The following is an 18337-nucleotide window of genomic DNA, read 5'->3' as shown; positions in this document are numbered from 1 at the left end:
CCTTTTCTTTTATCTTAGAGGAAAAGGAATATTGGAAGTTGAGGGCTTTGAAGAAGAACTGGAAAGTAAGTGTTGACTTTCTTGTTCAATCTCCCTGACCCTGTAATTTTCACTGGCAAAGAGGAGAAGAACATTCCAGGGAGAGCGAACTATAGAATCAAAGAACTAAGGTGCATGACATGGAAAAAATGGTGGAAATAAAGCTCAAAAAGCTTGTTTGGTGACAAATTGTGAAGACTCTGGGATGCCATAATAGGTGGAGTTTGGACTTTGTTCCATGGGCAACAGGGAACCCCGAAGGCTTCAGGAGACAAGAGACATGGTCATATTTATTTGTTAAGTAAATGACTTTGGTATTCATGTAGAGGATGGATTGGGAAGGAGTCCAGAATACCAGTTAGAAGGCTATTTAAATAGTTTAGGGAGATGATGGTCCAAATTAAGGCAGTTTTGGTATAAATGAGTCATACTGGAAAAAATGTCAGAGAAGGTATTCACGAGACTTAGTCATATAAAGGGCAGAAAGTTAACTTGGGGGAGAAATTATGTGAATCATTGTGAGCCTGAGATTAAAAGGGTACCATTAATTTAAAAATAAGCATTCTTGGAGGAGATATTATATTTAGTAGAGTTTGTGATAAATCTGTTGAATTTGAAGTGTTCCTGTGACATGTAAATGACAGAGTCCAGAGAGCTAGAATTTTGGGGTTAGAGCTCAGAAAAAAAGATTGGGACTAAAGATAAATATTTGGAAGTGTTCAGCATAGTCAAGATAGGTGAAATTCCAGAAGTGGATAAGGTTGCCTATAGGGAGAGAGTATAGCATTAAAAAGAGACAGCTGGGGACAGAAACTTGTAGTTGAGGAGTTGCCAGAAAAGAGGCTGAGAAAGCCGTCCGAGATAGAAGGACCATGCTGCAGAAGCCAACCAAGGAAGTAACAATCGTTCAGAAAGACCATTAAAAGGAAACATTAAGTTTCGGTTATAAAGAAGTCACCAGGTGCCTTCTGAAAAGGCATTTTCCAAGGAATGAGAAACAGAAATGAAATCCTAGTGGTTGGGGATTGGGTAGGAGACAAAGAAGTGTAAGTGAGGCACAAAAACTGCTCTTGAGAAAGATTTGGTAGTGAAGGAAAGAGAAGAAATGTGACTTGAAAGGAAGACATTTCTATTGGTCTAGGTCATTGGTTTGCAAAGCACTTTTACATTTATTGGGTCACTTTATTCCCAAGGAAACTCTGGAAGGTAGGAAGAGCAAACATTTACACACCTGGGAACAAACTGAGGTTAAAAGTTTCGCCCAAAGTCAATTACAGCAAATAAGGGGAAGAATTGGGTTTAGAATTCAGGTCATTTGACTCTTATTCCAATGATATTTCTACTGTGCCCAAACAGAACATTTAAATGTTTACTCTATTTGGATATTGGATACCAGACAGCATCGAGCTCCTTGTTAAAGGCTTTGACCTCATCCACGGTACAATGGCAAGCTGCTGGAAGATTTTATGCCAGGGAATGCTATGTTTCACTTAATGCCTGATGGAAACAAATCTGGCAGTGAGGTGTGGGATGTGTTAGCACAACAGACACCTGGTAGTGGGGAGGGCTTAGAAAATGAGGACAATTAGCTTCAAACTGGAACACAACTTTTGATATGTATTCAATCACATGCTGAGAAAGTGATTTCCCTTCAGTTCTCCAGACCCTATTCTGTTTAGGAGAAGGTCTCAGTTTGCCAGTATTTCTTTTTTTTTTTGAGACGGAGTCTCACACTGTCACCTGGGCTGGAGTGCAATGGCGCAATCTCGGCTCACTGCAACCTCCGCCTCCTGGGTTCACACGATTCTCCTGCCTCAGCCTCCCAAGTAACTGGGATTACAGGTGCACACCAGCACACTTGGCTAATTTTTTGTATTTTTAGTTGAGATGGGGTTTCATTATGTTGGTCAGACTGGTCTCAAACTCCTGACCTCGTGATCTGCCCACTGCAGCCTCCCAAAGTGCTGGGATTACAGGCGTGAGCCACCACGCCCAGCTGCCAGTATATTTTTAACACACTTCAAATAGTCTCTCTCTCTCTTTTTTTCTTTTTTTTTCAAGACAGAGCCTTGCTCTGCCACCTAGGCTAGAGGGCGATGGCACGATCTCCGCTCACTGCAAGCTCCACCTCCTGGGTTCAGGTGATTCTCCTGCCTCAGCCTCCCGAATAGCTGGGATTATTGGCATGTTCCACCATGCCCAGCTAATTTTTGTATTTTTAGTGGAGACAGGGTTTCTCTATGTTGGGCAGGCTGGTCTTCCTGACCTCAGGTGATCCATCTGCCTCAACCTTCCAAAGTGCTGGGATTACAGGCATGAGCCACCTTGCCTGGCATTTCAAATACTCTCTCCTAACCCTTTTGAACAAAGAAAGAACAGGACTCAGGCTGAGAACATTTGCAAAAACTGCATCTCGCTAAAACTGAATTACATTGTTTTCTGTTCACTCTGTTTTTATGGTTACTTTCTACTTGTGACAAGTAGTATTGATTTATCATTTATTGTAATTATAGAAAGTTTACTATACATCTAAGTAAAAAAGTCAAATTAAGGAAAAATACACCTAAGACAAGTAGTACGCCTCTATGGAGAAAATATATGTGTGTATCCTAATGACTACAGTTTGGGAAATTATGGTTTTGGAGAGCATTGCAACAGGAGTAATAGGGTTCAGACCAGAGTGGGATGTTAGCAGTAGGTAAGGACAAGAAAAGAAGGCTCTGATAGATGTTTTAAAGGAGTTAAAGGAGCAGGAGACTGTGGTTTCTTGTGGGGTATTTTCTGCAGCATTTCTCAGGATGCTTTTGGCTGTAATAGTGAAAAATTTAAAAAGTCATATGCAGTCCAGTGGATTTATTACCTCATATATCAAGCAGTGTTGAGGTTGGGTGGGTCCAGGAATGATTGAATGGTTCATTGACATCACTAAGCATTTGGCTTCCAACCCGCCTTCCAACCTCAGCAAAAAGGGTTTTTCTCATGACTTCAAGATGACTGACATGGTACCAGGAATCTCATCATGGACATATGGTGTTTTCGGTGCAAGAAGAAGACATTTCTCCTTGAGCTGAAGAGTGAGGTGTGAAGAAAACTTTCCCTGAAGCCACCTTCACCAAAATACTTTTCTTCAAAATTCATTGGATAAAAATCATCACATATTCATGCATAGACCAATCACTGCAAAGAGGAATCAAATTACGATACCTAACATAAACTAATTAGGATTTATTCTTTGAGCTAGGGAGATCTTTTCTCTGAATAGTGGAGTTCTTAAAATAATACCGGCTCTGCTACTAAATATGGCTGGTAGGCAGTCAACCATGTCTTTCACAGCTCCTATGGAGAGCTGCAGGTTTTCTCCGGATACCAGTGGTTCTGAAATTCTTCAAATTCACCCTTGAACATAAGTGGCACATTCTTCAGACTTGCGGTTTTCTTTATTTCTGAAAATGTTACTTAGCTCTTCTTTCCATGTGCTGGGTCAAGGCAGAACGAAATACTTCTACTGCAAAATCAGCTTCTAGTTTAGTGATGCACATTGGGGGTGCAATGCGGAATGTCTGAGAAGACACAGGAAAATGGAAAAACAAATCATCAGAGAATCAAACATGACTTCGAGGAAATGCACTAAACTAAAAATCTAAAACCTAGTGTTTAGGACGTTTCTCTTACTTCTCTTGGTTTGAATCCTCCTCTGTCCCCAGTGCAGGATCCAGGCCATTCGCCCTCCAGTCTCCATACAAACCCTTGTACAATCTGGCTCTGCCCCCTTTTTTGTTTGTCATATATTTACCTCCTGGTCTTTCCACACCTTCACTGAGGTCTTAGGCCCCTCTCTATACACCGATTCTTCCCAGGGTGACTTCCATGTCCGTATGTGTAACCCAGCAAACACGCTTCTCACTGCCTTATTGCCACAACTCCCAGAATCTTTATGTCCGCCCCTCTGCATCCATTCACACCCATGGCCAACGCCATGAGCCTCCTCTTCACCAGGAGTAAGTCAGTGTCTGATTCCCACCTCAGCTTTCCTTTTCATGAAAACTTCAGAATCCTAACTCATCTGTTGTCTTCAGGTTTATTGCCCCACTCAGGTCTCCTCTTTCCTTTCCACCCAGCTCGGAGCACAGTGTTGGCCGAACTGGGCTTGCACGTGCCCTTCTTTTTGCTTGCATTTCCACCCTTATTCTGCTGCACTTATACAGCCAGTCCCAGCCCTAATACATGATTTTATTGAATGACTTTTCTCCAATCTAGATGGCTGAGACGTGTTAGAGAAAAATCACACAGCTAGGCTGAGCGACACCGCTAGATATTCAGGGTCTCCAACTTCTGTGGGTCCTCCCAACTCTTCTTGTCCACTGTCAGCATCCTTTCTTAATCAAAACCATTATCATTCCTCTCAATTTTCTTACTCAACTTCTGCGCCTCTTCCTGTATTTCATAGACAATCATCCCTCATACTTCTCAGAGAATTGAAGCTGTCAGGCAAGGTAAACTTGTTTGCTCCCACATCCATTTTTATAACTTTTCCTAAAGGCTCAGAGAACAAGATGCCTTTACTGTTCAACTCTAAATTGTCCGCCTATGCCCTTGGCCCTAGATTCTCCCATCACCTTCACTCCAGGAAACATCCCTTTGTCCTCTTGCATCCTCAACTTCCCCTTAGCCTATAAACAAGCAGGCTTAAAGCTCTCATAACCCCAATCTAGACCACACCAAATACAAAGCTGTGTTGATCCCCTTGTCCCCTATAGCTATCTCACAAATGCTTTCTTCCTGCTTTTAGCCATACCATTAAAAAGACTTGTTTGTGCTTATTGGCCATTATTTATTACCTTGCCCTTCCCCCATTCACATCTCAATCAGCTGCAGTCTGGTTTCTGCCCTGTCAATCTTCCGCCACCATTCCACTAAAGTTACCTGCAGGTGTGGAACCCACAGGGCCTCTTCCAGCCCTCATCCTCCCTGGTCTTTTCTGCACTTGGCTCTTTGGAATTCCCACCCCACTTCCTGAATCTCTCCCTTCTCTTTCTTCCATGAGGTCACACTCTTCTTACTCTTCTAATACCTGTCCACCCTTTCAGCCTCTACCTGGGCAGCTTTTTCCTTCTCTTGCCCTTGATTATTTTTATTTTTTGAGATGGAGTCTCACTCTGCTGCCCAGGCTGGAGTGCAGTGGCATAATCTTGGCTCACTGTAGCCTCCACACCCTGGGTTCAAGCGTTTCTTCTGCCTCAGCCTCCTGAGTAGCTGGGATTATAGGCGTGTGCCACCACACCTGGCTAATTTTTTATATTTTTGGTAGAGACAGGGTTTCACCATGTTGGCCAGGCTGGTCTTATACTCCTGACCTCAAGTGATCTGCCCACCTTGGCCTCCCAAAGTGCTGAGATTACAGGTGTGAGTCACCACATCCAGCCTCTCCTGCTCTTTAAATGTCGGTGTTGTGCAGGTTTCTATCTTCATTTCACTGAGCTTCTCATCTGGACATCAGACTTCCTGGGAGATTTCCTCATCTCACCACGTAAATGCTGATGACCCACAGATCATGACCTTTAGTCATTGCCTTTGAACTACAGATTTTTACAGATGATTCCTGACAGGAGTTTTTTTACTTTACAATGACGGGAAAGTGATATATGTTAGTAGAAATTGTACGTCAAGTATCTATACAACCCTTCTGTTTTTCACATTCAGTACAGTACTCAATAAATTACATGAGATACTCAACACCCTATTATAAAATAGGCTTTGTTCGATGATTTTGCTCAGCTGTAGCTAATGCAAGTGTTCTGAGCACATTTGCGGTTCGCTGGCTAAGCTATGATGTGTGGTTGATTAGGTGTATTAAATGCATTTTTGACTTAAAATATTCTCAATTTAGGAGGGGTTTATCAGGATGTAATCCCACTGTAAGTCAAGAAGCATCTGTAGATTGAGCGAGATGTTCATGAACACCTTGAATGGAGGATGCTTGAAGCTGGACTCATTCTTGCCCACCCCAAATCAACATGAGAGCTTCTTCCTTGACTCTCTCTTGTTCTTCATATCCACATTCTGTGCATTTTCCGGGATTATCCTCAGAATGTCTCTTCTATCTCTACTACCATGGCTCAAGTTCAAACACCATCCTTGGCTCCCAGAGGGACCCCCCTGCCTCTAGTCTTGTCCCTTAGATTTGCCCTCCTCAGAGGACAGATTCTGAAATCACACTGCCTGAGTTTGGATCCTGGTTCTGTCGTTACTTAATGTCTCTGTGTGTCTTTTCCTTTATCTGTAAAATAAGGATAATAATAGTACTTATTTCACAGGCTTGTTGGGAGCATTAAATGAGTCAGTTCATGCTAAGTGTTAGGACAGTGACTGATAAGCAGGAAGGACTTCATATCAGCTCCGCTGACCACCTCAAGCCTTTGTGCCAGCCACATCTGTGTGGCATGAAGTGGTGTGCAAAATTAGTTCTTTGTACTTGGCCATGTTTCATGCACACTTTGCTTGTTTACCTCATTATTTAAGATTCCACTAGCCAGAAAGCCTGGCCTAGAAGTCCCTCTCTCTCCTCCTTGAATACCTTTTTAAAAATATTTATAGATGAGCTTACTACATTGCATTGTAATTTTCTATATTATTGGCCTTTCTCTCCCACTGGCTCCACGAAGGAAGGACTAGATCTTATTTATCATTGTATTGGGTTGATGCAAAAGTAACTGCAGTTTTTGCAATTAAAAAAAAAAATCAGAACTGTAATTACATTTGCACCAACCTAATAGTTTCAGTTCCCAGAATAACAACTGTTCCTTAGCACATAACAAATTCTGCCAAATAACAAAGCAAGTACACAAGTATCTTATGCCTTTATAAACTGCATGTCTTAGGATTCATAATCATTAAATTATGCTATCTGATTTGTACAGAAAAATATTTATGATCAGGACTAGAAAAAAACTCACAGAGCACATCCCAACAGAAGTGCTCATTGGTTTTGTTGTTTGGGCTGGGAGAACTTTAAGTCTGTTTTGTTTAAAGGGGAAGTTGGGGAAAAGTTGAAGATGCCAGAAAACATGGGGATGTTTCCTTGAGTGAAGGTGGAGGGAGCTTGGAGAAACAAGCACACAGATGGAAGATCTAAATTTGCACAGGAGAAATACCTCATTCCTGGAACTTTCAGGGAAGGAGGTGCTGTGATCTGGACATTTGTGCCTCTACCCCTTGAATTCATATGTTGGGGGACTTTGGGAAGTGATTAGATCATGAGGGCTGTAGGAAATAAGAATTAATAAAAGGTTCCTCTTCAAAGCTTTCCTTTTAGTTCATTACGAATAAATAATAGTTTCTTCAAAGGTTAATTTGCTTTAAGGCTTTTGCTAATGATCTTAAAGTAGCTGTTAGTTATAATGAAGAAATAAGTGTATTTCTTAGTTCCTACACTTCGACCTAGATATTTGCCCTGACATGTCTGGACAAGCCCAGCTGAGTCTCAGGTCAAAGCTTATTCCTATTCCTTGGAAGTAGTTTTGCCTCTCCAAGCATTCGGGTTACTTCCTCTTTTCCTTTGTTTTCCTCTGGTTTTACCTCTTGAGGAAAGTTTTAAGTTGTTAGCCACCAGAGTGCAGCATAGGCTGTGAAGTCCCGTTTCAGCCAATGGAATGAGGACACAGTAGGAGGGTGGAACATTAGATATATGGCCCTGCCTTCTTTATTCCATGCCCTCTCATGGTAAGATGGCTAACCAGAGCACCCTTTCTGCAGAAAGTAAATTTGCCTTGCTGAGAAATTTAAATTTATATTTGAGTGCTACTTCTTTTGTGGCACCAAAAATTTACATAAAAATTTACATAAAACAAGGGCAGAGACCATGTGGAGATTAGTGAAGGCCCAGGGAGCTCTCTTGCCTCTTCTGCTATGTGAGGAGACAGCAGAAAGACGGCCACCTAGAAAGAGAGCCCTCACCACACACTGAACTTGCTGACACCTTGATCTTGGACTTCTCTGCCTCCAGAACTATGAGAAATGAATTTCTGTGGTGTATAAACCATCCAGTCTATGGCATTTGGTGATAGCAGGCTGGGTGGACTAACACAGGTGGTAAAAATAGATGTGGGGATGAGTGGTTTTGCCTCATCCCCACATGGAGGTTTTGCCTGATAGTTTATATGGAGGTTTTGCCTGATAGTTTCAATTTTCTCTGAGAAGTATGAGGCAAGAAGATATTTCAGTATCCACTGAAATTGTGAGAAGCAGGAATGGAGCAGGGAAACTGGGAAGGATGAGGGGTGTTTAAAATGGGAAAAAAAGTTGGCAAAGGATAGGAGAAATTAGGGATCTAATTTCTCCAAAGGTATCTTCCCTCTTAAGTCTCTGCCCTGGAGCTCATCCCTGGGGAGGGACCAGTTGCTGTGAAGGACTGAGGGGCAGCCCACTTCACTCACAGCAGCAGCAGCAGCCCTGGGGCAGTGCAGGGTGAGTCCAGGGAGCTGGGCGTGGCTTTTCAAGGAAGGGAATGGGAGGGCTTGACTTCTGAATCTCCCAGCCTAAGGGTGAAGGACACTGGCTGTGGCTGATTTCAAGTTTGGCAACGGGGGGCTATGCCCATGTGGTCCTCCATCTTTCCGACAGGCGTCACTCAGGGCTGCCAGTGAGGCCACTAAGTCTTATCAGGGTCACCAAGTCAGAGCCCAGGGCAGAGCTAAGAACAGCAGGAATTTCTTTCACAGGGGCTAGAATTAATTATACAGGAGACAAATTATTGATTGCATAACTGCGATCTTTCTTATCACCCATACCGTAAACTGTCTGCCTTGGCTATCCTGCGTCTGCCTCTATCTTTACCCCACAGAGCCGCGGCAACGACCAAACCATTTTCACTCAGCGCCTCCTAGTGGCCTGAGGCTGCAGTGCCCCACCCCCACTTTTTTTTTTTTTTTTTTTTTTTTTGCTACCCTGAGCTTCATCCCTAGATAACGTGTGGCTGGGTCCCCCAGCACAGTTGTGAAGAAACTCCAACCAGCATTAGGACAACAGGGAGACTCCTACCTAGGGTGCTAAAGAGCAGCATTTTTCTTACCTGAGCAAAAATGCCACCTTTGCCAACGAGGAGCCCCATGTTTTTGCAGTCCTCATGGATCTGATTTACTTCTTCACGGGGAAGAGGCTGACGGCTTGTCTGTAAATATATTTTTAAAATGCTTGTTATTTTGTGTTTGAATGGTTAAAGAAATTATTTTTTGAAGAGGAAAAAAGAAATACCCTCCAGTCATCGATGCCCTTCTTTTCTCTCTCTCTCCTTCTTTCTCTCTCTCCTCTCCTTCCCCTGTAATTAAATAAAGCTGCTAATTGCTGAACCAGATTTTTGGAGAATGTTATTAAAAATGTCTGTTTTTGGCCGGGCGCGGTGGCTCACGCCTGTAATCCCAGCACTTTGGAAGGCCGAGGCGGGTGGATCACGAGGTCATCAAGAGATCGAGACCATCCTGGTCAACATGGTGAAACCCCGTCTCTACTAAAAATACAAAAAACTAGCTGGGCATGGTGGCGCGTGCCTGTAGTCCTGGCTACTCAGGAGGCTGAGGCAGGAGAACTGCCTGAACCCAGGAGGCGGAGGTTGCGGTGAGCCGAGATCGCGCCATTGCACTCCAGCCTGGGGAAAAAAAAGGAAAACCCCCCCCCAAAAAAAAAAAAAAAAAAAAAAAAAGTCTGTTTTTAATCCCAATTTATCCCAAATTCCCAAAAGACAAAATGAAGTTCCGTGGGGATAGCCAGTGAATCTTAGCTTTGGTAACGGCTACCTTGGGGATCTGACTCCTTAACAGCTAAATTTGGAGTCTGTTTTATGTGGAAATTCTCCTTAACTCTTCACTTTGTTCTCCCCATGGAAAGGGCTTGTTTCAAAGTCCAGGAAATGGCTCAGAAGTCGCACAAAGGCACCAACAGCCTGAGCTTTTCCTGGGCAGCGCTGGAGGGGAGGGAGACAGCTGAGGAGGAGCTGGCTTGTCCTCATTTTCCCTGCTCGTGGGACTTGCTCTTTCTCCCCCAAGATTGCATCCTCCAGGGTTAAGGAAAGGTAAATGCTCCAGGAGCTGAGAGGCTGTGTCAGATCCCCAGGCACCAGAAACAGGTCCCCTCCCTGTGGAGTTAGACATTGGGCTGACTTGCAGCCTTTCTATACATCTCCTGTCTTCTGCGCCCGGGAGTATAAACCTCTCTCTGACTTAGTCATGTCATGCCTGACAGCGTGTCGGCATTACCTGGAAGACTTTCAAACGACAGGTATTTGGGTCTCACGCTAGGCCAATCGTATTAGAATATCTGAAGCAGAGTTTAAGCATCTGCATTTTTTTTTAAACTTGAGACAGAGCCTCATGCTGTCGCCCAGGCTGGAGTGCAATGGCGCGATCTCGGCTCACTGCAACCTCCACCTCCCTGGTTCAAGCGATTCTCCTGCCTCAGCCTCTGGAGTAGCTGGGATTACAGGCGCTGGCCACCACGCCCAGCTAATTTTTGTATTTTTAGTAGAGACGGGGTTTCACCACGTTGGTCGGTTGATCTCGACTTCTGACCTCTTGATCCGCCTGCCTCAGCCTCCCAAAGTGCTGGGATTACAGGAGTGAGTCAGCGCGTCCGCTGCATTTTTAAAATGGTCGTCAGGTGCCTGGGCTAAGCGCATCTCTAATTTTTCCCACGATGAGCGCTGAGACCTGTCGCTGCTACTGGTCTCCTGTTTCTCCATAGGCCAGCCCCATTGAGCTTCTGCACCAGGCTGGCCCTCCGGTTTTAGATGCATAAGACCTGAGCCTTGCTCTGGGGCAGCCCTTGCGACCGACCCTTGTGAGGTAGGCGGGGCCCCTCCAGGGTGCCCAGCTTCATTACCTCCTCCGCACTTCCCACCCACCCTCCCTCTGGGGCTTTGGCATCCACTTCCTTCTTCCACCAACCCCAGATCCAGCTCCTTCCCCAGTCCTCCATTTCTTGTAAGATGTCACTGGCTGAGAACAGAGTAAGTCTGGGCCTCCTTGAGAGATATGCGCATTTTGGTCTGTCTGAAAGCCTTAAGATAAGCAAAATACATGTTCAAATTTTCAGACTATTAGATCAGAAAGGACCTGAGGGAGAAGGAAAGACTAGAATCTTCTCACTGAACCCAAAATGCTATCTTGCATTCTTGCTTATGATTGATTGGAAAGGGACGATGAAAATGATTTAGGGCTAAACTGTGAGAACTAGAAGGACATTAAATATGATTTGAGACGCCAGAGGCCAGAGGGACCCTGGAGAGTAATCCGGAGGGAAGGTTGGGTTGTGGGGGTCAGTTCTTTTGTTGTTGTTGTTGTTTGTTTTATTTTTTGGGTCAGAGTCTCACTCTGTCACCCAGGCTTCAGTGCAGTGGCACAATATTGGCTCACTGCAACCTCCGCTTCCTGGGCTCAAGTGATTCTCCTGCCTCAGCATCCTGAGTAGCTGGGATTACAGGCATTTGCCACCATATCTAGCTAATTTTTGTATTTTTAGTAGAGATAGGGTTTCATTATGTTGGCCAGGCTGGTCTTGGACTCCTGACCTCAGGTGTTCCATCTTGGCCTCCAAAGGTACTGGGATTACAGGTGTGGCCACCATGCCTGGCCCAACATGACAGTTTTGAATGGATGGAGTCTGTGTGGCTTCACCCCAATCTTGCCCTGGGCCAGCACCGTCCTGGCTCTCTTGCCCATTGTATCCCTACCTGGCCTCAACTGCTATGACTAATTGAACATCTTGTATGCCTTCCCCAGGGAAAAAAAGCAGGATCGGAAACTCTGCTGAGGGTAAAGCCACAGTGCAGCCTGCTGAGGCCCTTGTGCCCATGCCTGTGCCCCAACTGCTTGATAATGAAGTGGGCATGCTAGTAATAAACTTCTGGATGAGTGTATAATGGGGCTTCATGTTTATCTTTTTTGGTGAATCTATGTTTAAAGAATTATAAAATTAATCTTTGAAAAAAATTCAAATGTTCTGGAAGTGCATAAAGTAAAACAGAATATCTCCTCACTTCCCATCCTATTCCTAGGGACACCTCCTATTGACATATGGTGTGAACCAGATGTTTTTTCTATGCATGCAAATACATCTATATGCATGTTTAAAAAAAAGTCGTTTTATAATGTTCAGCAATTTCCTTTTGATAATTTATAGTATATCTTGAACATCTTTCCATGTCAGTATATTTGGACCTAGGGTGTGTGTGTGTGTTTTTTTTTTTTAGATGGCATTTCACTTTTGTCGTTGCCCAGCCTGATGTGCAACGGTGCCATCTTGGCTCACTGCAACCTCTACCTCCCGGGTTCAAGCGATTCTCCTACCTCAACCTCCTAAGTACCTGGGATTACAGGCATGTGCCACCATGCCCAGCTAATTTTTGTATTTTTAATGGAGACGGGGTTTCATCTGTTGGTCAGGCTGCGGCAGAAACACAGGGAAGGATTTGGGAGACATGGCAGAGAAGAGATCAATGGGTCTTGATATTAGAAACAAGGGAAGAGGAGGAGTCAGATCATTTTGTGGTATTGAGGCTGAGTAACTGGAGAATGGTACAGGGTGAGAAACAGAAACAGTGATCTTGAAAGAAATTTCTGGTTTGGGGGAAGATGCTACGTTCAATTATTGTTATGATGAGTTAGAGGTCTCTGTGGGCAACATTCCTCCCTGGTTACTTGGGAGATTAAATCCATTCACAAGCAAGCAAGGATGCAGACAAACACAAAACGTGGTGGCTCATGCCTGTAATCTCAGCACTTTGGGAGGCTGTGGTGGGCAGATCACTTGAGGTCAGGAGTTTGAGACCAGCCTGGGTAACATGGCAAAACCCCATTTCTACTAAAAATACAAAAATTAGCCAAACATGGTGATGCGTGCCTGTAATCCCAGCTACTTGGGATTGCTTGGACCCAGAAGGCAGGGTTGCAGTAAGCCAAGACCACACCACTGCACTCCAGCCTGGGTGACAGAGCAAGACTGTGTCTCAACAACAACCACCACCACCCCAGTATGTCTTTAATATCTTCACCTCAAATCTTCACCATAACCTTTTCCTGGCCCTTCTTTCTTACTTTCTTCTGTTCCTCCCCAAATAACTTCCTCCCTTCCCTGTATTTCTAAGTATTCAGTCATTGCCTTTGTGCTTTGCCTAGGATGGCAAGGATAATGTTGATTTCTTTTCCCAAAGGCTCTCCCTCATCCCTCTAGAATTCTTGATAATCTGCCAGCATTTTGTTCATACTCAACACTCTCTACTAATCTCTAAAGGGCTTTGCTGAAATCTTGCTGTTTGTGTGCACTCTCTCCCTGAGAGTAAATGAAGTTTGGCCAATGCTTCCCCCTCTATCTCCTGCTGGCCCCAGGCAGCTGCAGAGAGAGGAGCAGATGAGCACCTACCTTATCTTGCACCATTTCTATGCCTATCATGAGGCCTTTGCCTCGGACGTCTCCAACAATTTCAAACTCATCCTGCAGCTTAGCAAACTTTAGCAACATGTAGGTCCCAACTTCTTGACTGTTTTCCTGTAGATTTTCTTCTTTAATCACCTGTTGAGAGAAAGCCCCAGATGACCTTACATGACAGAAGTTCTAAGATTGACTGAGAATCGTGGAGAAGTCACTGGACATGACCCTCTTGTAACTCAACCAGAGTGCAGAACAAGACTAGTGTGACCACAAGGACTACAGAAGTCTTAGGGGAGGGGACATGCCTCTGCCCCCAACTCTCTCACCTTCAGAGGTGGCTAAGAATTTAGGAAAAAATGAAAGGTGTGTCTCACTGCAGTTGAAAATGTAGATTCTGTAATCCTGAGGCTTGTTATTGCCAGACCTTCCTGAGAACTGGGATATAGTCGTGTATAAGACCAATGCTCTGAGGAAATCAATATCACAGGTGCTTTCCCTACTGGAAGATGGTGACCTTTGCTCAGCAGCTGTCAGCCAGACATAGGCTCTCATAGCCCAGGCGTCTGGTCTGGGGCTCAAGCCTCTTTGGCTGAGCCCAGAGCCAGGGCACAGAAGATATAAAAGGATTTTCATCTAAGTTCTACTCACAGCAAACACCTGTGGTTCTTGATAAGACACATGAAATATAGTATATTTTTATTTACCTGGCAATAATTGCATGACTCCAGGCAAATCTTGTTATTTTTAAAGACCTATTTGTTCACCTAAACCTTCTCTACCTTCTAAATTGGTTGAGGTAACAAAGCATTTTTAAAAAGAAGTTGGCAATGTTGGCTCATGCTTGTAATACCAGCACTTTGGGAGACAGGTGGATCACTTGAGGTCAGGAGTTCAAGACTAGCCTGACCAACATGGTGAAACCCTATCTCTACTAAAAATACAAAAATTAGCTGGGTGTGGTGGTGTGTGCCTGTAATCCCAGCTATTCAGGAGGATGAGGCACGAGAATCTCTTGAACCCGGGAGACGGAGTGATCCAAGGTTGTGCCTCCGCACTCCAGCCTGAGTGACAGAAGAAAACTCTTAAAAAAAAAAAAAAAGGCAGTGTCTACAAAGTGAAATAAATGACACATTCATACCCATACTTTCTCATCTTATGATTTAATTGTATTTGAAGATAACTAATTAGCAAGGGCAGCATTTACTTATTTAGTTTTATTTAAAAATACTTAAATTTTTTTTGAATAGATAAATCAAGTTCATTGTCAAAAATCAGTGAGTGTAATTGCTGGTGGGACTGTAAATTAGTACAACCTCTGTGGAAAACAGTGTGAAGATTTCTCAAAGAACTAAACATTCTACCCTTTGGCCTAGCAATCCCACTTCTGGGCATCTCCCCAAAGGAAAAAAAACCATTATAGCAAAAAGACACCTGCACATGTATGTTTATTGTAGTGCAATTCACAATTGCAAAGATATGGAACCAACCTGAGAGCCCATCAATTGATGAATGGATAAAGAAAATGTGGTACACACACACACACACACACACACACACACACACACCCCATGGAATACTATTCAGCCACAAAAAGAAAATAATGTCTTTTGCAGCAAATAATAATTGTTCTCACTTACAGATGGGAGCTAAGCTATGGAAACACAATAGACATTGGAGACTCAGAAAGGCAAAAGGTAGAAGTGGGGAGAGGGATGAAAAATTACATATTGGGTACAATGTACACTACTTGGGTGATGGTGTACTAAAGTCTTAGACGTTGCCACTATACAATTCGTCCAAGTAACCAAAAACTTGTATTCCAAAAGCTATTGAAATAAATTAATAAACATATAAATATATATGTATATGTGTGTGTACATATATACATCCACATATATATATCAGCAAGTATAAAAGTGTATACACAGAATGACTCTTGCTGACCCCTTGTCCCCAGTCACCAAGTTTTCCTCCCAAGAAAAAACCACCGTCATTTACTTCTTCGACGTTCTTCCAGAAATTTGTTATAGTTCTTTAAGCAAATGATATTAGACATGTTAGCAAGAACATTAAAAAAAATCTTTTTTAGCAGATGAGATCCGAGGCTAAATCAATGGTGTAGGGTTGAACAGCTGAATTATCTTGCTGTAGCTTGGAGAACTCAGTGTATCCTTAGTTATTCAATTTATAGTAGTCAACAAAAGGAAGGAAGAAAAAATACACAAGACAAGGCCAACATGAAACTAATTACAAGGACAGCAGTTAGCATCTATAAATCACTACGCAGATAACAAAAAAATTTCAGTGCAACCAGCTGGCTAGGAAAATCCTTGTGTTTCCCATGTATGTGAGGTTTATTATATATTATGTCTTTTTCTTTCTTTCTGGTTTTTTTTTTTTTTTTGAGACAGAGTCTCGCCCTGTTGCCCAGGCTGGAGTGCAGTGGCATGGTCTCAGCTCACTGCAACCTCTGCCTTCTAGGTTCAAGCGATCTCCTGCCTCAGCCTCCTGAGTAACTGAGACTGTATTATTTCTTATCCAATACTTCAAGCACCCAAAGTAGATCTTAAAAAGGGAGAAGGCAGAATAATAAATGGAAATCTAACTGTAATGGATAAGCTCTGAATTAACTCTCCCCTTCAATAATGCAGCATGATAGGGTTCTGCTAATGCATGTGTGGTTTTGAGTCATTTGTGAAATGAGTGAGCTTAATGTGGCATCTGGAACCAACCTCAAGCACAGCAGATCCAACCGCACAGGCCAGCGGGCTTCCTCCAAAGGTGTTGAAGTGCTGCAGGCATTTCGCCAAGGATTTGGCAATCTCTAGAGGGAGAAAATAGAAGGTGTGGAAAGAGGACACATTCCTGTCTGCCATCTCTCATCATGCCATTTGGACTACAGTTACTGCGTGTTGTAAATGGCATCCTATCCAATTCATCCTTCATTCACTTGATAGTAGGTGTTAGGGACTGAATTGTATCTCCTCATTCACCTGATAGTAGGTGTGAGGGACTGAATTGTATCTCCTCAAAATTTATATGGTTGAAGCCTTAACCCTGAATATTTGGAGATAACGCCTTTAAATAGGTAATTAGGTTAAATAAGATCATGAGGGTTGGGCTCTAGCTAATCCCAATGGACTGGTTTTCTTATAAGAAGAGGAAGAGGCAACTTTCCTTTTTCCACCCCCTCTCCCTCTTCCATATACCTCCATAGTGTGGTGGAACCCTGTGTTTCATTGTAGGCATGGGAGGGTTAGTTTTCCCTACAGCAAGATCAGAAAGTGCTGGCCTTTGGATGGGGGCACAGGGGCTCATGCCTGTAATCCTAGTACTTTGGTAGGCCGACATGGGCAGGTAACCTGAGATTAGAAGTTCGAGACCAGCCTGGCCAACATGGTGAAAACCTGTTTCTACTAAAAATACAAAAATTAGCTGGGCATGGTGGTGCACATGTGTAATCCCAGCTACTTAGGAGGCTGACACAGGAAAATTGCTTGAACCTGGGAAGCAAAAGTTTCAGTGAGCCAAGATCATGCCATTGCACTCCAGCCTGGGTGACAGAGCAAAACTCTGTCACCAAACAAAAGGAGTGGGGCTGGCTTTCTTCTATCTGTTTCACAGTCAGGCAGACAGTTTCTCTCAGTCATTTGCTTGGGAAATGCATCGTGCAGTTTCCAATCCATACAGGTTCCAACACACGTGTTTTATACTATAGCCCAATGTACGAGGCCCAGAAGCAAACACAAACTGCCTATGGGTCCTACCTGGAGTGGTTACGACTGCTGCCATGGGAAAGCCATTCCCAATCCCTTTAGCCATGGTGACAATGTCAGGCAAGACATCGTGGGTTTGGAAGCCCCAGAAGTGAGAGCCCAGCCTTCCAAATCCTGTCTGCACCTGGGAAAACAAATTCAAAACCATTGGAAACCCTTCAAGAAATGCTGTTTTCTTTTCTGTTCCCTTCCCTTTCCTCCTCTTTCTCCTCCTTCTCATTATGGCCAACATCAGCCGTTATCATCAGCATCCTGGAGTATCATGGACAAAGCACTTAATCTGTGCCTGAACTGTTAGGTATCAAGAGTCATTTTCTAGCTTTGTGCAATTCTGGGTATGTTTCTTAAATCCTTGGAAGCTCTGCTAACTCATCCATCAAGTAGAAATAGGACAATATGTCACAGGCTCCGTGAGGGTCATACAAATAATATGAAAGTCATCATTATGATTAACAGTCTTTGATGAGCATCTCCTCTGTGTCAGAAAGCAGGGTAGAAAAGTAGAGAAGCTAGGTCTGCCCCAGGGTAGATGAAGCAGCCGTTACTGTCAGTCAAGTGGAGCTGGGGCACTTGCTCCAGCCAGTTAAACTGGTCACCCTCTTCCCAGCGATGCCTTCCCCTTCCTGAGAACTGTGTCATGAGGAGGACCTAGCGGAGCCAGCTAACTCAGGGTTGAACTTCTCTAATCTATAAATTGTTTGGACTAAAAGTTGACCTTAGTTTTTTTGTGCATGCTGTTTGCTCTTTCTAGAAGACCCTCTTCCTACTTCTTCATCTCACTGACTTCTGTGCTTCAAAACAAACTTTGCCATCACTTGGCTTCTGAAGGTTCTCCTGAGCCTTAGACTCCCTCTCAGGGTACTCTGGGCATGCTGCCATCAGAGACTTTCATAGAGGAATATTATCACCAGTGGACATATCCGATGGCAGGGGCTGTGTCTTCTTCCATTCTCCATCCACAACACCTAGTACAGTGCCTGATACAAAGTAGACATTTAGTAGGCACTTTTGGAATGAATGACAGGGTGGCAGAAGTGCCTGATTATATAAAGCCACACAAACATCTCCATGTACATTTCTGCCAGAGCCTTTCTGACGAAGGCTCC

At 43.7% G+C, this 18337-nt stretch overlaps 1 protein-coding gene across 7 annotated transcripts in view; it reads right to left on the bottom strand.

The window, feature by feature from the left end:
- Positions 1-2875: 2875 nt before the first annotated feature.
- Positions 2876-18337, bottom strand: part of AGXT2 (alanine--glyoxylate aminotransferase 2) — a 43168-nt gene continuing 27706 nt past the window's right edge. For 3 of the 7 annotated variants that reach the window (XM_032278978.1, XM_032278981.1, XM_032278979.1), the window contains exons 10-14: positions 17223-17355; positions 16188-16279; positions 13447-13596; positions 9107-9205; positions 3152-3599 (exon numbers count right to left, since the gene is read on the bottom strand). In XM_032278978.1, coding sequence (XP_032134869.1) covers positions 3492-3599; positions 9107-9205; positions 13447-13596; positions 16188-16279; positions 17223-17355 — 582 coding nt within the window. In that variant the 3' untranslated portion in view covers positions 3152-3491. Of the gene's footprint in view, positions 3600-9106; positions 9206-13446; positions 13597-16187; positions 16280-17222; positions 17356-18337 lie in introns of all 7 variants that reach the window. The other 4 variants (XM_032278977.1, XM_032278980.1, XM_032278982.1 and 1 more) reach the window with 4 other exon arrangements.

Source organism: Sapajus apella, unplaced genomic scaffold (assembly GCF_009761245.1).
Source record: "Sapajus apella isolate SASKATOON/1434 unplaced genomic scaffold, GSC_monkey_1.0 scaffold11, whole genome shotgun sequence".
In the NCBI taxonomy this organism is placed as follows: domain Eukaryota; kingdom Metazoa; phylum Chordata; class Mammalia; order Primates; family Cebidae; genus Sapajus; species Sapajus apella.
This window is presented reverse-complemented; position numbering and strand designations above follow the sequence as displayed.